Genomic DNA, 25,331 nt, shown 5'->3' on the forward strand with positions numbered 1-25,331 from the left:
AACCATCCTGAACTCTCAGCTCCATCCCCATGGCTGCTTCCCAGAGGACTCAACCTATGGTCCCCTCAGTAGCAAAACAGAGATAAAAAGTGTCCACACAGGCTGCTGTGAGGATGGAGTTGCTATGTGCAAAAGCACCCAGCTTGTAGCAAGTGCTGGATGAGAACAAGCCAACTTTGTTATGGAGGTACATAAAGACCAGTCCTTGCATCCGTATCCCCACTCTCCCTGGCAGGAAACCAGAAGGGAACTGTCAGGTGTCCCAGTTTGATCTGTGGGTAAGAGAAGTAGTGGAAGGAAAGAGAGAAGGAAGGGAGGGATGGGAGAAGGAGAGAGGAAGGGAGGGAGGGAGCGAGGGAGGAAGGAGGGGGAAGGAGTGGAGGAGAGAGGGAGGGGGAGGGCATGTCTGGATGTGGCCCTGTTTGTGTCCCTGAGACTGGCTTTCAACCCACCCTGCAGTAACCTCTCCATAGAGACAGTGAAACCCAAGGCCTGGGCCATCAGGATCCCCATAGAAGATGCAGGCTATGTTGGGATGATAGAAGGCACAACTCTGGGAGCAGGCAGACAGGTGGCAACACCCTGACCACCATAGCTGGGTCCACGAAGCACCACCACCCAGCCTAGAGCCAACAGTGGGGAGAGGGGGTGGTAAATCAGTGTACCAGATTCCCAGAGACCCAAGAAGAAAGCAAAGATCAGCTAGAGACACAGCAGCCACAATCTTCTGCAACCCAGAGAGCTGATCCCCTGCTCCCTTCACTCCCAATAATATATCCTTGAACCTCCAAAGACGTATCTGAACCCGAGCTTGCAAGAGTTTCCACTGCTGAGGGAGGGAGGTGGGGGTGTTACTGTTACCAGGACGACCTGGTGAAGTGTGGGCTGGCACTCGGAGGTCTAAAGAGACTTCTTTCCTGGACCGACCAACCCCCACCTCCCACTCCCCAGGCCCCTGCACTTACACAACCTTTTAAAGTAACGCCCTTGGCCTCCCTGTTACAGAAGACAAAGCCGGGGCTCAGGCAGGTTAAGTGGCAGCATAGTCACATAGCCAGTAGGAAGTGCAGCTGGGCTTTGAGCCTAAGTCCTATTCCAAGACCTATATGCTTCCAACCACTTAGAAGGAAGGAAGAGAATGGGCCAACTTTGTTACGGAGGTTGAGTAAAGACCAGTCCTTGCATCCGTATCCCCACTCTCCCTGGCAGGAAACCAGAGGAAACTGGCAGGTGTCCCAGTTTGATCTGTGGGTAAGAAAAGTAGTGGAAGGAAGGAGGAAGGAAATGCTTCATTAATGTCGAGTTTGCACATTAAAGTTTCCAAGCATTGAATTTCGTTCTTTGGCTCATCTATTCTGTTATTTTTAAAGATGAAAGCTTCCCGGGACATTCAGATGCAGTTAGAAGTTGGGAGGCCTGTCACAGCCCTCCTGTCACCCACACCCATGCAGCTCCGGATCCAGACCTCTGGCCTCAGACTCAGTTGCTCCCTGTCCTCTAGTCTTTTCCAGGAACCGGCACCCAGAAAAACCCTTTCTGATGCTATTTGCACATGAGGGTCTCAAATACCAAAGGCCTAACCCATACGATCCACCCAGGCTGCGGGATGATCCCACGCAACTTGACAGTATTTATTTGTTTTGTACCCTGAGGTGAACAATGGCACTAGAGTGAGATTCCGTCTCAGCGGAACACTACAGAAAGAAGTCAATTATCCAGCATTAATTATTTATCTGGGGATCACAACTGTGGTGTTAGTCCCCACGAGAGAGGCCTCTGCAGCTTGGAACAAGAGGAAAGAAGAGGTGGCTGCTATTGTCTGCCCATAATGCAGCATGAGACTGAACAAATGAACCCCTGTGACATCCTGTATATACGCAGAGCTCTGCTGTGAACGTGGCCCGTCCACATGCCTCCAGAACACAGACAATGAGCAGGGTGGGAGACGATTAAGAGGATTATACTCCTCCAGGGCTCTGGGTAGGTCTGTAAATATATGAAAGAAAATACCACCTTCTCTCTGCAGCCCACCCGGCCCTATTAGAACTAGAAGCTTAAAGACATTCTAAACAAATATTTTTGCAGGTTGCAGTGTTTGTACACGCACATGGACTCATATTTCCTCCCAAGGTATTTGCTGTACAGTATTGGTTCGAAAGCCTAACCTGCCTCCCAAAGAATAATGATCGGGTTTTTAAATCATTTTTATGTAATTTAACTTTCTTTTATCCGTAAACATTCTCAGGAGCTTGGAAGAGAGAGATCAGTGGTTCCCAGGGGCTGAAGGTGTACCAGGAGGTGATCTACCCTGGCCCCATATTCTCTACTCCAGGGACTTATTGTTCATCTAAAGAGGAAGTTAACGCTGTTTGAACAGTTCCTATGGGCCAGGCGGAGCTTTTATATGTCGAGTCTCATCACAACCTGATGATATAAGTATAAAATCTCCACTTTGTAGATCAATAAACTGAAACCCAAGGTTCAAGGAGCAGAACCAAGAATCAAGTTGGAGTGGGGGGGAAGGATTTCTAGAATTCCTTAAGATCATCTACATGAAGAGTCCCAGCAGATTTTTTTTTTTTTTTTTCCTTTTTAGTGCCACACTCAAGGCATATGGAGATTCCCAGGCCAGGGGTTAAATCGGAGGCACAGCTGCCAGCCTACGCCACAGCCATAGCAACACAGGAACCAAGCTGCATCTGCAACCTACACCACAGCTCACGGCAAGGCTGGATTCTTAACCCACTGAGCAAGGCCAGGGATCGAACCCACAACCTCATTGTTCCTAGTCGGATTCATTTCCACTTCACCACAACAAGAACTCTCCCCAGTGGACTTCTGACTCGAAGCAGGCACTCAATAAACAAAGGTGCCTTTTGGTAGTTCTCACTGCATGGCAGACACTTTGCATGTATTAGTAACTCATTTAATCTGCATAACAACCCTATGACATAGGTCCTATGAGCTGATGGGGTTGAGGAGTTCATACAAGGTCATACAACTAGTAAGAGGAGGAGCCTGATGTTGAAGCCAGGCAGTCACGTGTTCAAAGTGGATGAAGCTTGCTCAAATCATGAAAGGAAGAGGCAAATCCCCATCTCTGAGAACACACGTGTATCCTTATAGGTTTGCATCTCACCACCTCTGAGCTCTATCTCAGCATCTGCAAGGAAAGATATTAAGCCTCCATAGTATCCCTTATTCTCTGTGTCAGGATGCAAAGGAAATGCTTGACTACATTTCTCACAGTGTCCGCAGCCCCCAATATTTTTCTTTTTTTTTTTTTTTGCCACATCTGCAGCATGTCGAAGTTCCCAGGCCAGGGATCAAACCTGTGCCCCAGTTGCAACCTGAGCCACAGCTGCAGCAATGCCAGATCCTTAACATGCTGTACCACAGGGAACTTCCAAGTATTTCATATTCCTACAACTCTTTCTAATAATGACTTTGGGAGAGCAGACTGATGCTGTCATAGAGATTAACCCAGTTTCAGTAGACTTTTAGCAAATATTTAATAAATCTCTCTGATTTTACTGATTTATTTATGTATTTTATTTCTTTTTTTTTTTCTTTGTAGGGCCACACCCGTGGCATATGGAAGTTCCTAGGCTAGCAGTCAAATTGGAGCTGTAGCTGCCAGCCTACACCACAGCCACAGCAACATGGGATCCAACCCACATCTGTAACCTACCCCACAGCTCACGACAATGCCGGATCCCCAACTCACTGAGCGAAGCCAGGAATCGAACCCGCATCCGTATGGATACTAGTTGGATTCATTTCAGCTGTGCCACAACAGGAACTCCTCTTTCTGATTTTATTTATTTAGTTATTTTTGTCCTTTTAGGGCTGCACCCGTGGCATATGAAGGTTCCCAGGCTAGGGGTCTAATCAGAGCCATAGCCACTGGCCTACACCACAGTCACAGCAACACCGGATCCGAGCCACGTCTGCAACCTATACCACAGCTCACAGCAATGCCAGATCCTGAAACCCACTGAGCAAGGCCAGGAACAGAACCCACAGCCTCATGGTTCCTAGTCAGATTTGTTTCTGCTGCGCCACACAGGGAACTCCCTCTTTCTGATTAAAAGCAACATACATTCCACAAAGAATACTCAAACACCAAATAAACAATATGGAAATGCATGATGTAAATAGGTTGAAATCCCTGGTAATTCAGGTGGGGAGAGTAAGAATAAAAATTTGATGGTGGTACATATGATACATAGAGACACCACAAAAGAAAACAATGATTTAATGGCCTTGGAAGGGCTGCTTAGATTCTGTTGCCTCAAAAGAGCTCCATCAAAATGAGCAGGAAGAAGCTCCCATTGTGGCTCAGTGATAACAAACCCAACTAGTATCCATGAGGATTTGGGTTCGATCCCTGGCCTCACTCGGTGGGTTAAGGATTGGGCATTGCCATGAGCTGTGGTGTAGGCTGCAGACGTGGCTTGGATCTTGTGTTGCTGTGGCTGTGGTGTAGGCTAGTAGCTGCAGCTCTGATTCGACCCCTAGCCTGGGAACTTCCCTATGCTGTTGGTGTGCCCCCCCCCAAAAAAAAATTAGCAGGAAAAGAAAGGCTAAGAGGAAGCACTGAGCATGCAAATTACAAAGTTCCTCCATAGGTTTACCAACCACACTGGTTTGCCCAAGACTAAGGAGTTTCCAAGGACACAGAACTGTCAGTGCTAAATTATAGTCCCTGGCAAACTGGGACAGTTGGGCACCAGAGATTGCTGCCCTGATGCTTCTACCTTTGCTTCTGGCTCAGGCCTCCAGGACCAACCAAGTCAGATCCACACCTGCCTCCCTACCCCTTTCACCAGCATGAAGGCAGCTCTGAGGTCCCCAGGTCTCTCCTTCTCCACTCATCCAGGCCTCACCTGCTGTTCAGTGCAGCCCCACCCCCGTCCCCCACCACTTCCCCACACTGCCCAGCTCAGGGCAACAAATATTTCCCAAGGCCCAGCTCTGTGCCCACTCCTCTCCCTGGTGCTCTGGGAGAAAGAAATCTGAGCGTAGACAGACTCCTTCCACGAGGCTCAGAGAAGATTCTTCTCCCAGTGGCTCCGGCCCCTTGGCTGAGGTGAGACCTGGAGGCTCCTCAGGGGTCCCCTATCTTAGCAGCACACCCCCCTTGACTCTTTGCTTCATTATCTACCTGGATCCTAAACCACAGCTCCATGGGGCAGGATGTGGCTGACTCCTCCGTGTCCCAGTGCTCAGGCCATTTGTATTTGCCGAGCGAACGAGGCATCCCCAAGATATTGTCCTGAGCTTCCCCACCCCCCACCCAGCACAGTGCTCAGGGATGTGGGGCCATTTGCAAACCACAGGATCCTGGGGTGGGGACTCAGCCAGAGTCCAGATAGGGCAGGGCTGGCCCTGAGACACAGCAGCGCTACTTACCGCTGACCCTGCAGGGGGATGCAGTCCAGGTGTCGGCCTCCCGGCAGCGCCATCAGGTTGACGCCGATCTGCAGCAAAGCCTGCCCGCAGCGGTTGGGGCCCTGGAAAGAGAGGGAAGGATGGCGTCACTGAGGTCCCCCGAGTGAGGAGGCACAATTGTTTTCTTTCCCAAATTTTGACCACAGGGAATCAACACAGGTGTGGAGGGAAGCCACTCTGGCCCTCCTCTGCTGTTTGAGCCAATTTACTCCACTCTCCTCATACAAGCTATGCAGGACTCAGGTTTGATCTTGGTTCTAAGTCCCTAGACCAGTGCAAAGCCCTACAATCCTTTCCCATGTCTCACTGCTAAACACTTAACCTAAACCATTTTGCTTTGTACCAAATGCTGGAACATACAGACCAGCAAATATTGCATGGGACATACTTAGACTTAAAAAAGTACACGGGGAGTTCCTGTCGTGGCGCAGTGGTTAACGAATCTGACTAGGAACCATGAAGTTGCAGGTTCGATCCCTGGCCTTGCTCAGTGGGTTAAGGATCTGGCGTTGCCGTGAGCTGTGGTGTAGGTTGCAGACGTAGCTCGGATCCTGTGTTGCTATAGCTGTGGCAGAGACCAGCAGCTACAGCTCCGATTTGACCCCTAGCCTGGGAACCTCCATATGCTGTGGGAGCAGCCCTAGAAAAGGCAAAAAGACAAAAAAAAAGTATATGGTTCACCTGAAATTCACATTTTACTAGGCATCCTGTATTATTAGCTAAATCTGGCAACTCTACATGCTAATTCCCTAACTCTACCCATCTCAGGGTTGGTTCTTCACTTTGTTGACGCCTGGGAAATATGACCCTGTAATGGGCATGGTGGCTGCTTCCCCAAGTCCATTCCACTTTAGATGATGTAATTTCACCCAAACTGCCAGGAAGTGGTTCAGGAATAGGCCTGTGACCCAATTCAAGCCAATGAGCCATCACAGGATGGTCTTTAGGAAAAGTTTACTTTCTCCTAACCACTAGCTGCAAGGTGAGACCGTATCTCTCCCGTTGGACCTGAACAAGGAATCTGATCGCTCCACTGCTGCTAGAGACCATCTTTGCAATCACAGAGGCCCCAACTGGAGAAGAAGAAGGACACAGAGAGGGAAAAAGACCTGCATCCTTGATCGCTGAGCCCCTCGATCAACCAACACAGAGTCTGGCCCACCTCTGAGCTTCCTAGTGCGTAAAATCATAAAGTTCTTGTTAAGCGAGAGTTTGGGTTCTGGAACACCCTAAAGCCACCTAACTATCAAGGGAACCCAGGTCCCTTGGCTTGCTTGTGCCTCTCAGGTTAGACCAAGATGATAGTGTCTTTCTTCCTCCATAAAATCAGCTGCCACCTGTTTATCTCCTGCCTCAACATCGTTTCCCCATCCCTCCCTCTCTCCCTCTCCTTCTCCAAGCCAATAAAGAAGCCTCTTTTTTTTCTTTTTTATGTCTTTTTGCCATTTTCTCAGGCTGCCCCCATGGCATATGGAGGTTCCCAGGCTAGGGGTCGAATTAGAGCTGTAGCCGCCGGCCTACGCCAGAGCCACAGCAACGCGGGATCTGAGCCATGTCTGCAACCTACACCACAGCTCACGGCAACACCAGATCCTTAACCCACTGAGCAAGGCCAGGGATCCAACCCGCAACCTCATGGTTCCTAGTCAGATTCGTTAACCACCGCGCCACGACGTGAACTCCTAAAGAAGCCTCTTTAAGGAAAATGGAGATTCTGTCACCTTCGTCTGGGTAAAGCAAGAGTCAAGAGAGGACCGGCTGTCACCTGTCACGTCCCGAGCTTGAGGACAGCAGATTGCGAGACACCCAGAGAACTCAAGTATGAACTTGTAGAAGGAGACAGCTGAGGGGGGCAGCAAGGCAAGTCCAGAAAAATGAAACTCTTACACTATGATTTCAAGTGACCCTTGTGAGAAAAGAACAGAGGAGGACTTTAATTAATAGTGATGTGGCTGGACATAAAGTACCCCCTTGAGATGCTCAGAATAAAAGACGAAAGAACGAATCTGCAAAGGATAGGGAGGCAGGAGCCCAGACTAAAACTAGGACTTTAGAAAATTCCAGAGATTCACTGCCACTGCCTGCTCCCTGACCTACAGGCTCCACTAGATATGAGACCCTGGAGGGCAGGGACCACTTGGTTCCAAGGGCCAGGCACTTACCAAACACTCCATATGTCTATAGAAATAATGAGTGGAATGAATTTTTAATACATTTACGTGGAGCCCTAACTCTTCATCTGCAACCGAGGATAATAATATCTGTTTTACAGGGCTATTATAACAATGACATAAGATAAAGAAGGCAGAAGTGTCAGGCCAGGTCGAGAGCTAAATAAATAGGTTTTGTTATCATGCCCCGAGAGGCTGCGGTGTGTTCAGCCCCGTGGTCAGCTTTGCTGGGGGAGATGCAGAAAATGAGATAAAGCATATAAAGAACCCAGCACAACAACAGTGCTCCACAAAGCCTCTCTCGCATCAGGAGTATCACGATTTTTATTACTTTCATTATTTTCATTATTGAGAAGGTATATTTTTGGAGCCCAGTGAGTCAGCAGGCTGAAGAGAACGTCACAAAAGAAAAAAAAAAAAAAAAAAAAAAAGCCAGAAACAACAAAATGAGGTATCTGTTCTTTCTTCAATAGGTTTGACGAAAAAAATCCGAAAGGGAAATACCAGCATCTCAGAGCGAATGCTTTGACGTGATCAGAACGCAGTGAGCAAGCAGATCTTATTTTAGTTCCGTCTTCATCATGGAGAAGAAAAGGGGCAGAGGAAAAACTTTGGAGAGGGAACTAAAACTGAAGGCAGGTGACAATAGGAAAGTTTAAGGACACAGGAAGCTCCAAGGCCCTATAAAGTATGAACCAGTTAGGATTCTGTGACTATTGGAGGAACCTTGGGGTCTGATTAAGTTGTAGCAGAGGGGCCCCAAGAAAGAGGGAGCTGTCATGGGCAGAAGCCTCAATGCAGGAGAATGTTCTGATTTTCCAAGAGGTAGATTCCAGAAACACAGCTTGACGGCCACGAAATTATAGAACAGATTCCTAATCACTGATCGGTAAGCCCTTGGGGCAGAAGCTAGCTAGAGTCCAGCAGGAACAGGTCAGGCTCAAACAATTTCTTCCTTTTCATTAGGAAGCACTGGGGCTCTCTGCTGAGGGAGCTTCAATAAACCTCATATATATCTCGATTTTGTTAGGGCGCCAGCCTCATTCCTCCATTTCATCCAGAGCTTCCCAGTAGTTAGGCCCTCAGAGGCTGCCTACTAACCAAACCTTGGTTTGTGACATCGCATGTGTTCCTAGAGGTTGGCGGGGGGGGGGGGGGGGAGGGCGCTCTTGGGGACATCTGGGCTGCACACATATCACTGCCCTGTGCACAGACCGTACTATTTATGCCTGCTTCTTTCCCTCGATGAGACAAAACTCTTTGATGTCTGAAACCACATGTGCTCAATGTAGGACTAAGCACCTACATGGCTGCAGCCAGGATTGTGACTTAGATTAGCTCTCAGAGGGACCACAGCTCATATTCACCAGGGATGGGGAATAGGTAAGAGAGAATATCTGGAAGGTGAGATAGGGACGATTAAGAGTTAACCCAGCTGGGAGTTCCCATCATGGCTCAGTGGTTAATGAATCCGACTAGGAACCATGAGGTTGTGGGTTCAATCCCTGGCCTCGCTCAGTGGATTAAGGATCTGGTGTTGCCATGAGCTGTGGTGTAGGTTGCAGATGCAGCTTGGATCTCACATGGCTGTGGCTCTGGCGTATGCCGGCTGCTACAGCTCCAATTAGACCCCCTAGCCTGGGAACCTCCATATGCCCCAGGTGCAGCCCTAGAAAGGACAAAAAAAAAAAAAAAAAGAAAAAGAAAAAATAGAGTTAACCCAGCTGATGTTTACAAAGTGCCAATAAGAATATCAATAATGGCTAATATTTTTGCATGTGTACTATGTGCCAGGCACTGTTCTAAATGCTTCATATCACATTAATTCATTTAATACTGTCATCATCCCCTTGCTACATATGAGACCTCTGAAACTCAGTGGAAATACATGCATTGCCCCATATCACACAGCTGGTAGGTGACAGAGGACTGGCATCCAGTTTTTATGGTCCGAGGGGAGATGAGGTACAGAAGCAGATGAAGATGATGAAAGCAACAAAAGTGACACAGGTTCAGAATTTGCCATGAAGAAGTGTGACTCCACTCCATGGGGGTGACACCCAGCCCCACCCTTCACACACAACTGAGCCCTCTTCCTTCTCACCAGGGCTAACCACTGCTCCCACCTCCCAAACTCTTGTGTCCTCCAGCTTCTTCTAGGGTGAGCCCTAAGTGACACTGCCAGAGGACAGAATAATCCTTGGAAAAATGAAGCCCCCAGACACTGTACCCCAATGGCAGTAGGAAGATGGCTACAGACAGTGGGGATAGCTCTTCTGTTCCTCACGGCTGGTTCCTTTGATGAGACATCAAGATAGAGTTATGGGTCCTAAAGAGATTAGGGGGTGGGAAACCACTGTCCCAATGAAAGTCTAAAGTGTCACCAGCTTTGTAGAAAGACCTGTTTCAAGAGGGCAGAACCTCAGGGAGGCCCTCACAGCCTTCGAGGTGGCTAGCCCCTCCCACTGCCCTAAGCCAGACTCATTCTATTAAGCAGAGTCAGAGTAGAGCCCTTCCAAATCTACATAGCATGTCAGAAAGCCAAGAATGGATTCAAGGGTACCCCCTGCCCCATGTCATCTATTCTCACTGGTGCTGCAAAATGACATTTTTGTTTTTTGGGGGGGTTTTTTTGGCCATGCCTGAGGCATGTGGAAGTTCCCAGGCCAGGAACTGAACTCACACCACAGCAGCGATCCGAGCTACTGCGTTGACAATGCCAAATCCTTAACCCGATGTGCCACAAGAGCATCCCTGAACTTGAATTTGTGGTCTGACATCTGTATTCAAATCCTGATTCTGTGCCTGATAAGTAGCTGACCTTGGGGAAAGCCTTAATCCACATGAATGTGGTTTCTACCATTATACCTGCTTCCCAGGAGCCTTAGGAGAATGAAATGAAATCACTTATAAAACTACCTGACAGATAATACAATATAGTATAATATACTATAATGCAATATATCATGTGCTTGGCACATGCTAGCCTCAAAGTGGGAGTATCCTTCCTCATGGAAGGAAGAATGGAGAAATATATCTGAGGGCAGAGATGCTACCTTGCCTAGGCAAAAAGGACACAGGCACAAGTGAGCAGGAAAAAAGGAAACCCTATCACCTCCACCCCCTGCCAGAGGCTCTTCCTAATTCACTGGAAATCCTACCCTGGAGCCTGCAGCCTGAATTCTTCAGGGCTCTTGGCTGTGTCTCCCCACCAGGGGTGGCTCGTTTACAAGAAGGACTTGAAGCCTTAAGTGTCTCTGATTTAATTCAAAGCCTGCTGGGACAACTGCTCATTTGGACAGCTCATTTCTGCTCCTGCATCCCATTAGAGGCAGCCCTTGCTCACCTCCATTTGGCTAAGGACTCAGCTTGGGCTCTGGAGGAAATGGAGGCTATTTACAGGAAATTATTCAATTAGAACCAGGAGCAAGGGTGGTTTCTGCCGTCGTCTAATGGGCCAATCTGAGTGCAGCTCAAGGCAGGGCTGGGATTTTTAATCTACAGAAGCCATTAGGGCTGTCAACAGGAGCAGGACAGTAAATATTGCGGAAAGCAGTCAAGCTCCGGCAGCAGCAACAGAGAGAGGAATGGGAGCTGGGAGGGACCCAAGGTTTCAGTCAAGTCCCTCACTTTTTTTTTTCTCTCTTTTTAGGGCCACACCTGCGGCATATGGAGGTTCCCAGGCTAGGGATCTAATCAGACCTGTAACCGCCAGCCTATGCCAGAGCCACAGCAACTCGGGATCCGAGCCGCATCTGTGACCTACACCACAGCTCACGTCAATGCCAGATCCTTAACCCACTGAGTGAGGCCAGGGATCGAATCTGGTCCTCATGGATGCCAGTCAGGTTCGTTAACTGCTGAGCCATGAAGGGAACTCCCTTTTTTTTTTTTTTTTTTGGCGTCAAGTCCCTCATTACACAATTCCCTACCCCCTCATTACTTCTCTGTAGACATTATCACAACTGTAATTAAACAATTAACTGTGAAATTTGTGCTTCACATCCCTCTCCCTTGAGGATCCCGGGGGTGGTCACTACGTCCGACCTGCTCACTGCTGGATCGCCCCCCGACTCCCCACCGCTCCCTTCCTCCTTCCTGACACAGTGCCTGGGACATGCCATCAGATCAATTAACACTTGTCGACTAACTAGGTAACGTGTGCAAGGAAACTCAGCTTCCTCGCTAGTTCATAAGGAACAGAAGAGAATTGAACAATGAGGCTGCAGGTTCGATCCCTGGCCTTGCTCAGTGGGTTAAGGATCTGGCATTGCCGTGAGCTGTGGTGTAGGTCACAGATGCGGCTCGGATCTGGCGTGGCTGTGGCTGTGGCTGTGGTGTAGGCCGGCGGCAACAGGTCCAATTAGACCCCTAGCCTGGGAACCTCCATATACCGTGGGAGCGGCCCTAAAAAGCAGGAAAAAAAATAAGAGAGAGAATTCAGTGAGGCAATGGAGGGAGGGCCTTTTGCAATCACTGCCTGGAAAGGACGCTGCATCCGAACAGCCAAGAGGCAGAGTCACCTGTCCCTCCTGAGTTCTTGCAGTCCTCACTGCCTGCAGGTACCCAGTCAGACAGCCTCCTTCCCTCTCCCCAGCTCCGTGCTCCAGACAGACAGACAGATGGACCAATGGACAGCCTCAATGCTGCACAAAACTACAATAACAGATAACCAAGGGGAGGCTAAGAGAGGACCAGAGGGCCTCCAAGCAGAAGTAGGTGAGAATGGACAGCAGGGGGAGGGGGTCATGGGAAGTTTCTCAAGACGTGACCCGGAAGCTGAAAGGAGAACGTGGGAATAAGGGAAGGAGCAGGAGCAGGAAGGAAAGGGTGTGCAGGCAGAGGGAAGGGCATGTGAAAGGCACAGAATCCTGAGCACAGTAAGATCAGGGAACTGCAAGTGTTTCTAGAAGGCTGGGGCCCTCTGGGCTGGTGGTGGAGTTTAGAGGAAGCATGGAAACACAGAAAAAGGAGTTGTAACTTTCAACTGGGGAACAGACCAGATTTCTTAAAGGCGGTGACACCTGGACTGAGTCTTTCATTTTTTTTTAAGGGCACACCCATGGCATATGGAGGCTTCCAGGCTAGGGGTCCAATCGGAGCTGTAGGTGTGGCCTACACCACAGTCACAGCAATGTCAGATCCGAGCCTCATCTGTGACCTACACCACAGCTCACGGCAATGCCAGATCCTTAACCCACTGAGCAAGGCCAGGGATCGAACCCCCAACCTCATGGTTCCTAGTTGGATTCGTTTCTGCTGCACCACAATGGGAACTCCAAGATTTGTAAAGCAATGACAACAGGCCTCCCTCTTCCCCACTTTGGCCTCTTCTGTGTGACTGTCTCCCACAGGTGGCAATGGTCACCAGAGTTACTTCGGTACTACAAGCTGTGGAGCCGAGGCTCCTGCAGCAATCAGATACTTTAAGAATGCTGATTCCCAGGGGAGATGCAAGACACCAAGCGAGCTGCTACCCATCCCTGCTGAATGGATGGAGCCTCATGAAATATAGAGCGCTCTAGCTCCCTGAAGGAGGCCCCACCGGCCCTCACAGCTGTCAAGCGACAGAATCCAGCAAGCAGGCAGAATAGACCTCAGGGCTCAGAGAACCAGGCTTTGTGCCCTCAGGCACTGAAAAGCCTGGCTGGACAGCCGAGAAGGACTGTGCATCAAGTTAGAGGGGGCCCACCAAGACCTCAGCCCCGCTTCTCAATTCTGGGCCCAAAACAGGTGCAGCAAAGCAGAAACAAGGTCCCAAGCCACCACCTGATTAATTGGATACATCTGGTTCCCAGACCCTACCTGGAAGGTAACAAGAACCTCATCTGCTCAAATATGTCCATGAACTTGACAGGGGTAAGACTACAGCTCCCTCCCAAAATCCAGGCAGCCTTCTTGGAGGAGCTCACATCATAACCTTAGAATATTAGAACTAATAGAAAGCTTTAGAGATTACCCTTTATAATAATAATAATAACAGCAATAATACAAAGAGGAGGAGGAATAGGGGGAGAAATACATATTGGGTGCTAACTGTGTGTCTGGCGCTGCTCTTTCACTGTTCTTTTTTCCTTTTTTATTTTTTATTTATTTTTTATTTTTTGTCTTTTGTCTTTTTATGGCCACACCTAGGCTAGGGGTCTCATCAGAGCTGCAGCTACTGGCCTACACCAGAGCCACAGTAACACCAGATCCGAGCCACGTCTGTGACCTACACCACAGCTCATAGCAATGCCAGATCCTTAACCCACTGAGCGAGGCCAGGGATCGAACCCACAACCTCATGAATCCTAGTCGGATTCGTTTCCACTGTGCCATGACGGGAACTCCACTGTTCTTTTATCCTTTTCTTTTTTTTTTTGGTTGCAACATGCAGCAGCTTAATGTGGGATCTCAGTTGCCAGACCAGGGATTGACTCCAGGCCCTGGCAGTGAAAGCTCCAAACCCTGACCACTAGACCACCAAGAACCTTCCAGGCACTGTTCTAAATGCTTTACAGTGAATGCTCAAAATAACCCCATGAAGTAAGTTGCTATTATTATCCCCAATTTTCAGATGAGGAATCTGAAGCACAGAAAGTTTGGCTCATATGGAAGGAGAGATTTGCCTAAGGTCATACAGCAGGTCCAGCTATACGTGGGACCTGCACCCAGGTCTCCTCACTCCCATAAACTCCTCTCTAGAGAAATGCAAAGAAGGCTTTGCCTCGTAAGAGCCCATCAGAGACCCACCCAGGCTCAGAGGGATTTACCCTAGGAAATCAATGGTTCTCCATCTGTAAAAAGGGATAACTATACCAGCTCTCTCTCCTTTGCTGCAATCACCAAGCGCAGAGGAAGGGACAGGGGACTGGGAAATTTCAGGGATTCCTGCTCTGATTTGGCTCGGCCTTGGAGTGCGACAGGCAGGTTGACTCAGAGGTGCCCATAAGGCTCCAGAGGTTGGAGAAAATAGGGCCAAGTCCAGCTTTTCCTGCTGAGGCCCACGTGCCTGTGCGAGGCAGTCCCCCAGGGAGGCCCAGGCTCCTGGTGTCAGGAAAGCCATAGCCACCCCCTCCCTGTGACCCAGGGTGGTGCCTTCCAGGCTCTGGGGCTTGGACACCACAGCTGCCCATAGGAGGAGCACCAAGCCCTGAGCCTCACCAGGAACCTGCAACTACTGGCATCTGGGAGCTGGCCTGAGCTGGAGATCTTCTAAAGGTCTAAGTGAGAAAACAGTACCCCACATCTCTTTGCCCTTAAGTGGTGTGCAGTCCCCGAGGGAGGCTTGACTGGGCCTTTGGGTGACCCCCATCCAGATCTCCGTTGGTTAAGAATGCAGACTTGGGAGTTCCCATCGTGGTGCAGTGGTTAACGAATCCGACTAGGAACCATGAGGTTGTGGGTTCGATCCCTGCCCTTGCTCAGTGGGTTAACGATCCGGCATTGACGTGAGCTGTGGTGTAGGTTGCAGACGTGGCTCGGATCCCGCGTTGCTGTGGCTCTGACGTAGGCCGGTGGCTACAGCTCCGATTCAACCCCTAGCCTGGGAACTTCCATATGCCGCGGGAGCGGCCCAAGAAATAGCAACAATAGCAACAACAACAACAAAAAAGACAAAAGACAAAAAAAAAAAAAAAAAAAAGAATGCAGACTTGGAGCCAGACTGCCCAGGTTCAAATCCCAGGTCCATCAGTTATTAGCTGTGTGACCTTGGGTATTAGGTTTCCTTATCTGTAAAGCTGGGTTCATATACATTAAGGATAAAACAGAAGTGATGGTCCCTTCTTCTTGGCACTGCTGTGCAGATCAGCGAGATCACATATGTGCAGTACCTGGCAGCCAGGGGTGCTTAATATAAAGACAGGTTCCATTTGTCTTCTGGGGAGGATGGTACCCAGCAGCAGGGAGGCAGCCACACAGGCCATTCTGCCATCTTCTGAACGATGTCCACCCAATCAATGGCTCCTCACTCTTTTTAACTTTTTAATTATCCACTCTCACTTTCTAACTTTTTCCTGATGTAAATGTTAGCCAACAGCTTGAATATTCTTTAGCTTTGATTCACAAAAGCAAGAGTCCTCTCTCCCTGGGCCCAGGTCCCAGGATGCTAAAATTAACAAGCAGTATACTTTAAGCTAATGACTTACTGGCTGCCACGAATAGACATAACTCTCAGATAAAGGCCATTAGAGAAAATTGAATAGCTCCAATGTGGTGAAAATTTGGATACATCCTGTTTCATAAATCACGCTCAGAGGTCACACTGGGCAAGCTATTTCCCTGTCTGAGTCATGATGAGGACCCAGGTTGAAGGGGATCTGTATACCCTTGGGGAAAAGGACAGAGGAGAGAGAACTGTACAATCTTTTATAGTTTCACAAATATCATTTTTTCTTACTTCTAAAGCTGTGATTAGATGATACTGCTACATCGACAACCAGGATCATCCAAACTTCTCTGATTTTCTTTCCCTCTCAAATCCTCCAAACTGGAGGTTGCTCAGTAACATTTGAAAGCAGCATGATGAGGTTATGAAAATCTAAAAGTTCAGCACTGGGATTCTAATGCCAGTTTTGCTTCTTGTTAGGCCTCTCTGATCTTTAGAAGTGAGAATAGAATCTAACCTCAGGGTTGCTTTATTTTATTAGATAGATAGATAGAGAGAGAGAAAGAGAGAGAGAGAGAGAGATTTTAGGGCTGCACCTAAAGCATATGGAAGTTCCCAGGGTAGGGGTTGAATTGGAGCTACAGCCTCAGCAACACCATATCTGAGCCACCTCTGCGACCTATAGTAGCTCATGGCAACATCAGATCCTTAACCCACTGATCGAGACCAGGGATCAAAGCCACATCCTCATGGCTACTAGTCAGGTTTGTTTTCACGAGCCGCAATGGGAACTCCACGGGTTGTTTTAAGAATCACATAAGATTGGAGTTCCCATCATGGCTCAGTGGAAGCAAATCTGACCAGCATCCATGAGAACGCAGGTTTGATCCCTGGCCTTGCTCAGTGGGTTAAGGAACTGGCATTGCCATTAGCTGTGGTGTAGCTCCCAGACCTGGCTTAGATATGGTGTTGCTGTGGCTGTGGCTACGGCTCAGAGTCAACCCCTTGCCTGGGAAACTCCATATGCTGTGGGTGCAACCATATGCTGCATGACACTTATAAGAGTGAGTGAAATAATAATACCATAAACTACTTGACCCAGGGAGGTAAGTTAACGGTGTTACACAGGAAGTCTCTTGGTATCTACCTCCATGTCCAATGAAAGAGCCACTTCCTACCAGACCTCAGACCCATGAGCTGTTTTGCACTAAAGGGAATTAAAAAGCAGAATATATTGCATATCTTGGGAAGAAGAGAAGTCTCCCATGGAGGAGATTTGATACGACCTCGTACATACAGACCATGCTGTTAATACCATTTGTTAACATATAACAAACAATGACATTAAGATGCTTTCTATAATCAGTAACTTTGACCATGAAAAAACAATTAACATCCCAGCTCACACCCTATGTGACACAAGTAGTGTGGGACATTCAAAGGAGAGTCCAGACTGAAACAGAATGAATCAGCCACAATGGCAAAGGGTTCTCAGCAGCTCATTAACAAAAAGGAACTAAAGGCAGAGAACCAGAACCCATTCTAGAGCCACTGTATGTAAATCGAATATTGCAGAGAGAGCACAACGCAATCATTCTCAGCAATCCTACTGTCATTGTCATAACATCCTCAGATAAAGAATCCTTTATGTGGGGGTGCAGTGTCAGGTACTCAGACCACACATCCCAATTAAGATCATGAATTAAATAACTGGGGCATACAGTGGGTTAAACATGAAAAACAGTCCATTTGCAGAATGCTATCTTATCAGACTCAAATATATTTAGGAAGCCATACATTACAGTAGCACCTGAAAAGGGCCTTACATGACATCTAGCACATGGTAGGAGTTCAATAAATATTAGCCAATCCCCAACAGAGTGTTTCATGGTTATTCAAAAACATCTTACTCTTCCATAATTCTGTGCATTGTCATGCCACTCCAGTGCATCCAGACTGAAATCTGGAAGCAAAAAAAAAAAACCTCTCTTTTTTCATCTCCAGGAAATATCATTGTTTCAGACCTCAGCTTTAATCCTACTTCATCTGCAAGGCCTTCTCTATCCACTTTTAACCTATAGTAATTTCTCTTCCCAACAAATTGCCGAGGAGTAAATTAAACTCTGAAGTCTTGAAAATTTTTAAATTACTTTTTAATAGAAGATATGGTATCTTCATGTGCTTTTTCTCTCTTCCCCTTTTTGCCTACTGAGTGATGCCAAAGAAGCTGGAAAGGTACAGCATGGCAAAACCAAAAGATGAAAGAAGAGGAATCCTGAATCACAGTCTGGGGTACAGCCACCCAACCCACATCAGCCTGTGTAGATACCCAGAAATAAACATAATGTGCTAAGCTACTAATATTTGGAGGGGGGTTGTTTGTTACACCAAATAATCCTAATTAACCTAATTGTGAGAATTAAAGTAAATGCAATATTTAAGGCACCCATAGGTATTCTAGGCACAGAAGTCTCTCAATACATGTTTCTTTTCCCCACCTTCTCAATCTTAGAGAAGATGATAGAATATCGTGTTTGTATACTGACAATTAGCCTTCTGGACACTGACTCTAATTCATGGACAATACAGCCAGAGTCCAGAAGTTGATGAGGGAAGTGTGGAATGGAATAAATACCTACAAATATTTAAAGTCCTATCAAGCCTGAGACTAAGGTTCTATTTCTCAACCACTGTCTTTTTTGTTACTATGTATCCATTCATAATAAGAGCCAAAACATAGTATTGTCAGATGGTTCCAAGATGCATTTTCATATTTTAACATGAAGTTGGGATTTATATTTCAATCAGTGGCATCTTTGCATTGTGTCATTGTTTAATTAAAAGCATGTTTTCTTTTTTTGAAGTGAGAGGGCACCTCACAATCTGTGGCATCTTAAATTTAATAAAATATTGTATTGGGCACACTTCTAGGTGCTTCATAGATGCAACTTAACTTGTTTCTAAGATAAATCCAAAAAAGTACTACTATCATCCCCATTTTCAAGACATGGGAATGAAGATTCAGAAAGATTCAATAATTTGTAAGATATAAGTAAATTAAGTGAGGGTAATAAATGTATCCTCTCTTTAAGGAAATTTATACCATGCTATTATTTTTTTTTTTAGCATGTGATTTTTAGTTGATAATTGAGTCCTCCCCTTAGAGAGAAAGCTCATAAGGGAATTTTATGTATAGCAATATGATACACCACATATTCGAAAACATTTCTTTATAAGAAGAATCTTAAATAATTGATAAGGATGTTTTAATATTTTTAAGATGTACTACTTAGCTGGCAAAAATGTAAGACATCTGGGAGTTCCCACCATGGTGCAGTGGAAACCAATCTGACTAGGATCCATGAGGATGCAGGTTCCATCCCTGGCTTCGATTAGTGGGTTAAAGATCTAACATTGCCATGAGTTGTGGTGTAGGTCACAGATGTGGCTCAGATCCAACATTGCTGTGGCTGTGGTGTAGGCCGGCAGCTACAGCTCTGATTCGACCCCTGGCCTGGGAACCTCAATATGCCATGAGTGCAGCCCTAAAGCAAAAAAAAAAAAAAAAAAAAATTAAGATATCTGGAGAAGCTAAAGGGAAAGCAAAAGTAGGAACCAGGAATAATAAGTAAGAGTTGAAAGGAGTTTTTGCCCTGAAAATATGCTGAATGTGTATTTCCTAAGCTTCTGTTCCATGTGTGTACAAGGTAGGGCAGACAAAGGTGCCTAGGGACTATGGAAACAATAAAATAGTGGCCCAGAAGGCCATAATCTCAATGCAAGGTGAATGAAAAATAAATCTGTACAGAATGTGCAAGAAAAGTTGTCTAGCTCAACCTTGCTGCAGGATTAAAGGGAAGTAAAATCTCTCCTGAGAATTAATGACCACAATATGATGTTTATAAAGGTTTGTTGCCTGAATTCCCATTATCTATGAGAGGAAAAAACCCTCAATTAGAGAATTTAGCTTCAAGAAATAAAAGGCAGTCTTTGAAACAATTTCAAGGAACAGAGGCTATAAAATTTGACCAAGCACATTTCAGAAAAAAAATAGAACTTCTATAAATTAAAAATATAATAATTAAAGTGAAAAACTCATTGGATAGATTAGTCACAGCTAAAGACTGGATTGGGAAATTAGAAGATAGAACAAAATAATCTAAAATGCAGCCCAGAGAGAGAGAGAGAAAATATGAGAGAACCAAAGCTAAGAAGTAAAAAGTAAAATAGTTTCACAAGTATCTCATTAGATTTCTAAAGGAAGAGGTGATATCAAAAAAACAAAAACAAATAAACAAAAAAATGGCTGAAAAATTTCCCAGGATTCTTGAAAGACAAAAAAATCTTTTAAATCCAGGAACCCCAATGAAGCCCAAGCAGGAAAAATGCAAAAGACATTCACACCCTAGATAACTTATAAGACTAAAGGAAAAAAAAAAAAGGACAAGAAGATTCTTAAAGCATCCAAAAGTAAAAGAAAAAGAAACACAGAGACAGGGACAAAGAGAGAAATTAGATTTACAGGTGACCATTTACTAACAATGATGAAAGTCAGCAGACAATGGAAAAATATCTGATTACAGAAAATAATTATCCTAAAATTCTATACCTAGAGAAACTCTCTTTCAAGAATAAGATAGATATAAATACATTTCCAAACAAGTAAGACTCATAAATATCTAAAAGATTTATTTCAGGCAGAAATATTATAATGTCAGATGAAAGGTTTGAGATGTAAGAGAGAATGATGAACAAACATTTTTACTATATGAGTAAATCAAAACAATCACAGGAGTTCCCATTGTGACTCAGTGGTAACGAACCCAACTAGTATCCATGAGGATTCAGGTTTGATCCCTGGCCTCACTCAGTGGGTTAAGTATCCAGCTTTGCCATGAGCTATGGCATAGGTCACAGATGCGGCTTGGATCCTGCATTGCTGTGGCTGTGGCATAGGCCAGCAGCTACAGCTCAGATTCGACCCCTAGCCTGGGAACTTCCAAATGCTGGAGGTATGGCCCTAAAGTAAGTTAAATTGTCCTAGGTTTCTTTTATTTGGGAAGAGGAAAATAGAAATGTAAACTAACTTTTGTCTTATTAGGTCATTACTAATGCTATAATATTTAGGGTAAACAACTAAAAGCTATACATAGAGGTAGAGACAGACATTACCCATCAAATATGTAGAGTGAAAAAAATAAGAAATAAAAAAAATCCGAAAGAGGAAAGAAGTGTAATGTGTTTCTTGGGGGGAGTATCAATTAATAATAGTAATCACAGTAAGGAGAGATGACCTAAACTAACTACTTAAAAGCAAAAAGTATAAAGCATGCATTACAGAGAGAGAGAGAGAGAGAGAGAGAGAGAAGGTGTGCTACGTGCTGGCTATAAGAAATATCCTTAAAGCAAAAAGATCTAAAATAGCTTAAAGTTAAATGCTACAAATTATATACCATAGAAATATTTTACCTAAAGAATTCTAGTGCTAATGTATTCATACAACACAAAACAAACCTTAAGACACTAAGCATTGTAGAGATGAGGCGATTCACTACATAAAAAGTTCAGCCCAAGGTAGGGCAGACAAAGGTGCCTAGGGACTATGGAAACAATAAAATAGTGGCCCAGAAGGCCATAATCTCAATGCAAGGTGAATGAAAAATAAATCTGTACAGAATGTGCAAGAAAAGTTGTCTAGCTCAACCTTGCTGCAGGATTAAAGGGAAGTAAAATCTCTACTGAGAATTAATGACCACAATATGATGTTTATAAAGGTATTATGATGAGGATGTACTTAATAATGGTAACACAGTCTTAAGGTATACAAAGTAAAAATTGACAGGAGTTCCTACCATGGCTCAGTGGTAATGAACCCAACTAATACCCATGAGGACACAGGTTCAATCTCTGGCCTCCCTCCGTGGGTCAGGAATCTGGAATTGCCATGAGCTGTGGTATAGGTTGCAGATGTGGCTTGGATCCTTTGTTGCTATGGCTGTGGCATAGGCCAGCAGCTATAACTCCAATTCGACCCCTAGCCTGAGAACTTCCATATGCCGTGGGTGCAGCCCCAAAAAGCAAATTTATTTTTTAAAGCAAAATTTTAAAAAATGATAAAATTTCAAGGAGAAATGAACAAGTTCAGAATCACAGATGGAGATTTCAACACAATTTTGTCACTGATCGCTCAAGCCAAAAAATTATTGGTAAAGATACAGAAAATTTGAATGGCACAATTAAGTTAGAATTAATGTTTATGAAGAGAACACCACATTCAACTTATGAGGAATATACATTCTTTTCAGGGATTCTTGAGTCTTTTTTTTTTTTTTTTTTTCTAATGACTAGTGGCTAGATCTTAAAGAAAACCTCAGCAAATTTCAAATGATTGTATCCTACAGATTGCAATCTCTACCCCAGTATAAATACCCACCACAGGCTTAGATTATTTTAAACATACACATCATATGTCACAGAATAAATTATAATAGAAATTAGAAAACAAACATGAATAATTATGGAAAAATACATATAAAAATCATGTGGTACACTGATAAGTAAAATTAAGAGCAAAAATTGCAGGCTTAAATTAGAAAATATGAAAATTAGAAGAATTTTTAACTTCTAAAAACATAAGAAAGTTTTTAAAGAAGAGTTTCAAAGAAAGTAACAAAAGAAAAATAGTTAAGATAGAAGCAAACTTAAGGAAAACACAACAAAAATATAAAACAAAACATAAACACAAATGAAATCAAAAGAGTTAAAGTTAGTTTTTGAAAACACAAATAAAAGATGAAGTATTGGTAATATCAGAAAAATATCAGAAAAAAAAAAGAAAACACAAATAATACCATCAATACAAGGTAGTCTATTACCACACATGCAGTAGAAATAAAAAATATGGATTCCATTATACGGACAAGAATATTCTGCAATATCATTGAAATTATAAATAAACTAGATAAATTCCTAGAAAAATACAATTTACCAAAATTGAATCAAGAAGAAATAGATCGGAGTTCCCATCGTGGCTCAGCGGTAATGAATCTGACTAGGAACCATGAGGTTGCGGGTTCGATCCCTGCCTTGCTCAGTGGGTTAAGGATCTGCATTGCCATGAGCTCTGGTGTAGATTGCAGATGGGGCTCGGATCCTGCATTTCTGTGGCTGTGGCGTAGGCTGGCGGCTACAGCTCTGATTAGACCCCTAGCCTGAGAACCTCCATATGCTGTGGGTGCAGCCCTAGAAAAGATAAAAAAATAAAAGAGAAGAAGAAATAAATCTATAACTACTGAATAAATTAATCAATAGTTAAAACTCTTCTCATAAGGAAATACCAGGCACAGAGAAGTTCACAGATGAGTTTTTATCATTGAAAGGAAAGATAATTCTTCCTTCATCAAGCTCTTCCAGAGAATAAAAGAAAATATACTTCAATTAATTTTATAAGACTGACATAATTTTGATACTAAAACTAAAGAACACAAGAAAGGAAATATATAGGCCACCTCATGTATGGACATAGACAACAATATACTAAATAAAATATCAGTAAACAGAATCCAGCTATACATAAAAAGAATAATAAATCATGACCAAGGTGGGTTTATCCTAAAAATATATGGCTGCTTTAACATTATTAAAGAGGTTGATGAAACTCACTACATTGATACATTAAAGAAGAAAAAACCTCATGTTCATCTCAATAGACCAAGAAAATTAATTTTGTAAAATTCGACAGCTGTTCATAACAAAACATTTTAGAAAACTAAGACTATAAGAGCTCTTCCTTAAACTGATTAAAAGGGATCCATCAGGAAAAAATATACAAGAATAACATAATTATGACATGTTGAAAGCATTTCCTGTGAGATCAGAAACAAAATTAAAATGCCAGCTCACACCAACTTCTATTCATTATTGTATTACAAATCTTAGCTAGTGTAGAAAGAAGGCAAATGTATAAGAATGAAAAGAAACAAAACTGTCATTATTCACAATTGACATGATTTTCCACAAGACTGCCACATCTGCCTGTGCACAACAGCATACAGCCAAGGGGGGAGAGTGGAGGATGAAGTCCACCTCTGCTGCCCACCAGCCACACACAACCTACACAGGCCTGGGTTCACTGGACACAAACCTGCAGTCCACTTTGCAAGCCAAGTCTCTGTGGATCTATTTTTCCCAGATATAGTACCTTGCCCCAATTCCTATAAAAATTTACCATGAACTAACATATTACCCTCAGTTGCCAATATAGAAAACCCAAAGCTATCTACAAATAAATTGTTTTAATTCATAAAAGGGCTTAGAAAAGTGGCTAAAAATGAATATGCAAAAGTCAAGTATAGTCCTAGATACCACCACAAAAATAAAGTGAAAATTAGAAGAAAGGGCATTAATAACAGCAACAAAAGATATATATGAGACATAAAAATGAATCTTAAAATGCAAAAGTCCCTTATCAATAAAATTACAAAATATTATTAAAAGGCCAAAATAAATGAAGGTCAAAATAAATGAAGAGGTATTTCATGTACATAGACAGGAAAATGTCAATTCACCATAATTGCATCTACAGATTCCACTCAATTCCAATCAAATCCCTAAGAGATTTTTTTTCCTTAGGACTTGATGAGTTAATCCAAGATTATTTCTGAAAAAGAAAAAGAAATTGGGGGGACTTCCTGCCAAATGATAATTTTCAAATAGTAAATATAATGTAATGTTGACCCAGGAATAAACTTAGAGAATTGAATAGCATGCCCCAAAATAGACCAAAGCAAGTGCAGAAACTTGATTAATGACAGAGGAGGGGACAAAAGGAGAGTCAGAGAAAGAGCACATACACACATCCCAAACCATAAGCTGAAAGGGGGATGGAGGATGATTCCCCCTGTTGTTCCTGCTGGTATACAAGAGGAGAGCTCCTTTTTGCCCACATTTATTGCCCCTGAGCCTCCCTCTCATCCCAGAGCAAAGATTGAGCTGATTTGAGCTAGAGGGAAACAGCTAAGAGGGTTGTTCTCAGAGCCCCCTTCTGCAGACAGAAAAGGCCAGCCAATCTCCAGGACAAGCATATGAGAAAGCTTCTGAAAATGAGAAATGGAAGGTTAATTAAGAAGACCTCATATATGATTCTTTTAATGTGCTATGAAATTCAGTTTGAAGATCAAGTGGGATTTATTCTGAGATGTGAGGAGGGTTCAACATACACAAATCAATAAATACACCACATTACGAGAATGAAGGATAAAAACTATATGATCCTCTCAATAGATTCAGAAGAAACATTTGACAAAATTTGATCACTTTTCATGAGAAACACTCTCGAAAAACTGAGTATAGAAGGTACATAGCTCAACATAATAAAGGCTAGATATCACAGACTTACTGTTAACATATTCAATGGTGAAAAATTAAAAGCTTTTTCTCTAAGGTCAAGGATAAAACAAGGATGTCTATTGTCACTACATCTATTCAGCATGGTATTAGAAGTCTTAGCCAGAACAATTAAGCAAGAAAAAGAAATAAAAGGCATTCAAATCAGAAAGAGAAACTGTTTCTACTTGCAGATAACATCCCTTACTTATAGAACACCCTAAAGACTC

At 44.2% G+C, this 25,331-nt stretch overlaps 1 protein-coding gene across 5 annotated transcripts in view; it reads right to left on the minus strand.

The window, feature by feature from the left end:
• INSC (INSC spindle orientation adaptor protein) overlaps positions 1-25,331 on the minus strand; it is an 864,422-nt gene that overhangs the window by 125,477 nt on the left and 713,614 nt on the right. For 4 of the 5 annotated variants that reach the window (XR_014837251.1, XM_021083296.2, XM_085011963.1 and 1 more), the window contains exon 2: positions 5,416-5,516. The exons of the other annotated variant lie outside the window; for it this stretch is intronic. Coding sequence is in view for 3 of the 4 variants with exons in the window: in XM_021083296.2 (XP_020938955.2) it covers positions 5,416-5,468 (53 nt within the window). In the remaining variant the exon portion in view is untranslated. The remainder of the gene's footprint in view (positions 1-5,415; positions 5,517-25,331) is intronic. 5 annotated transcript variants of the gene reach the window in all.

The sequence above is a fragment of the Sus scrofa genome, chromosome 2 (genome assembly GCF_054392235.1).
Source record: "Sus scrofa isolate SSC_HxYL_T2T_F1_AM1 chromosome 2, Sscrofa_HxYL_maternal_Yorkshire_Landrace_v2.0, whole genome shotgun sequence".
Lineage (NCBI taxonomy): Eukaryota > Metazoa > Chordata > Mammalia > Artiodactyla > Suidae > Sus > Sus scrofa.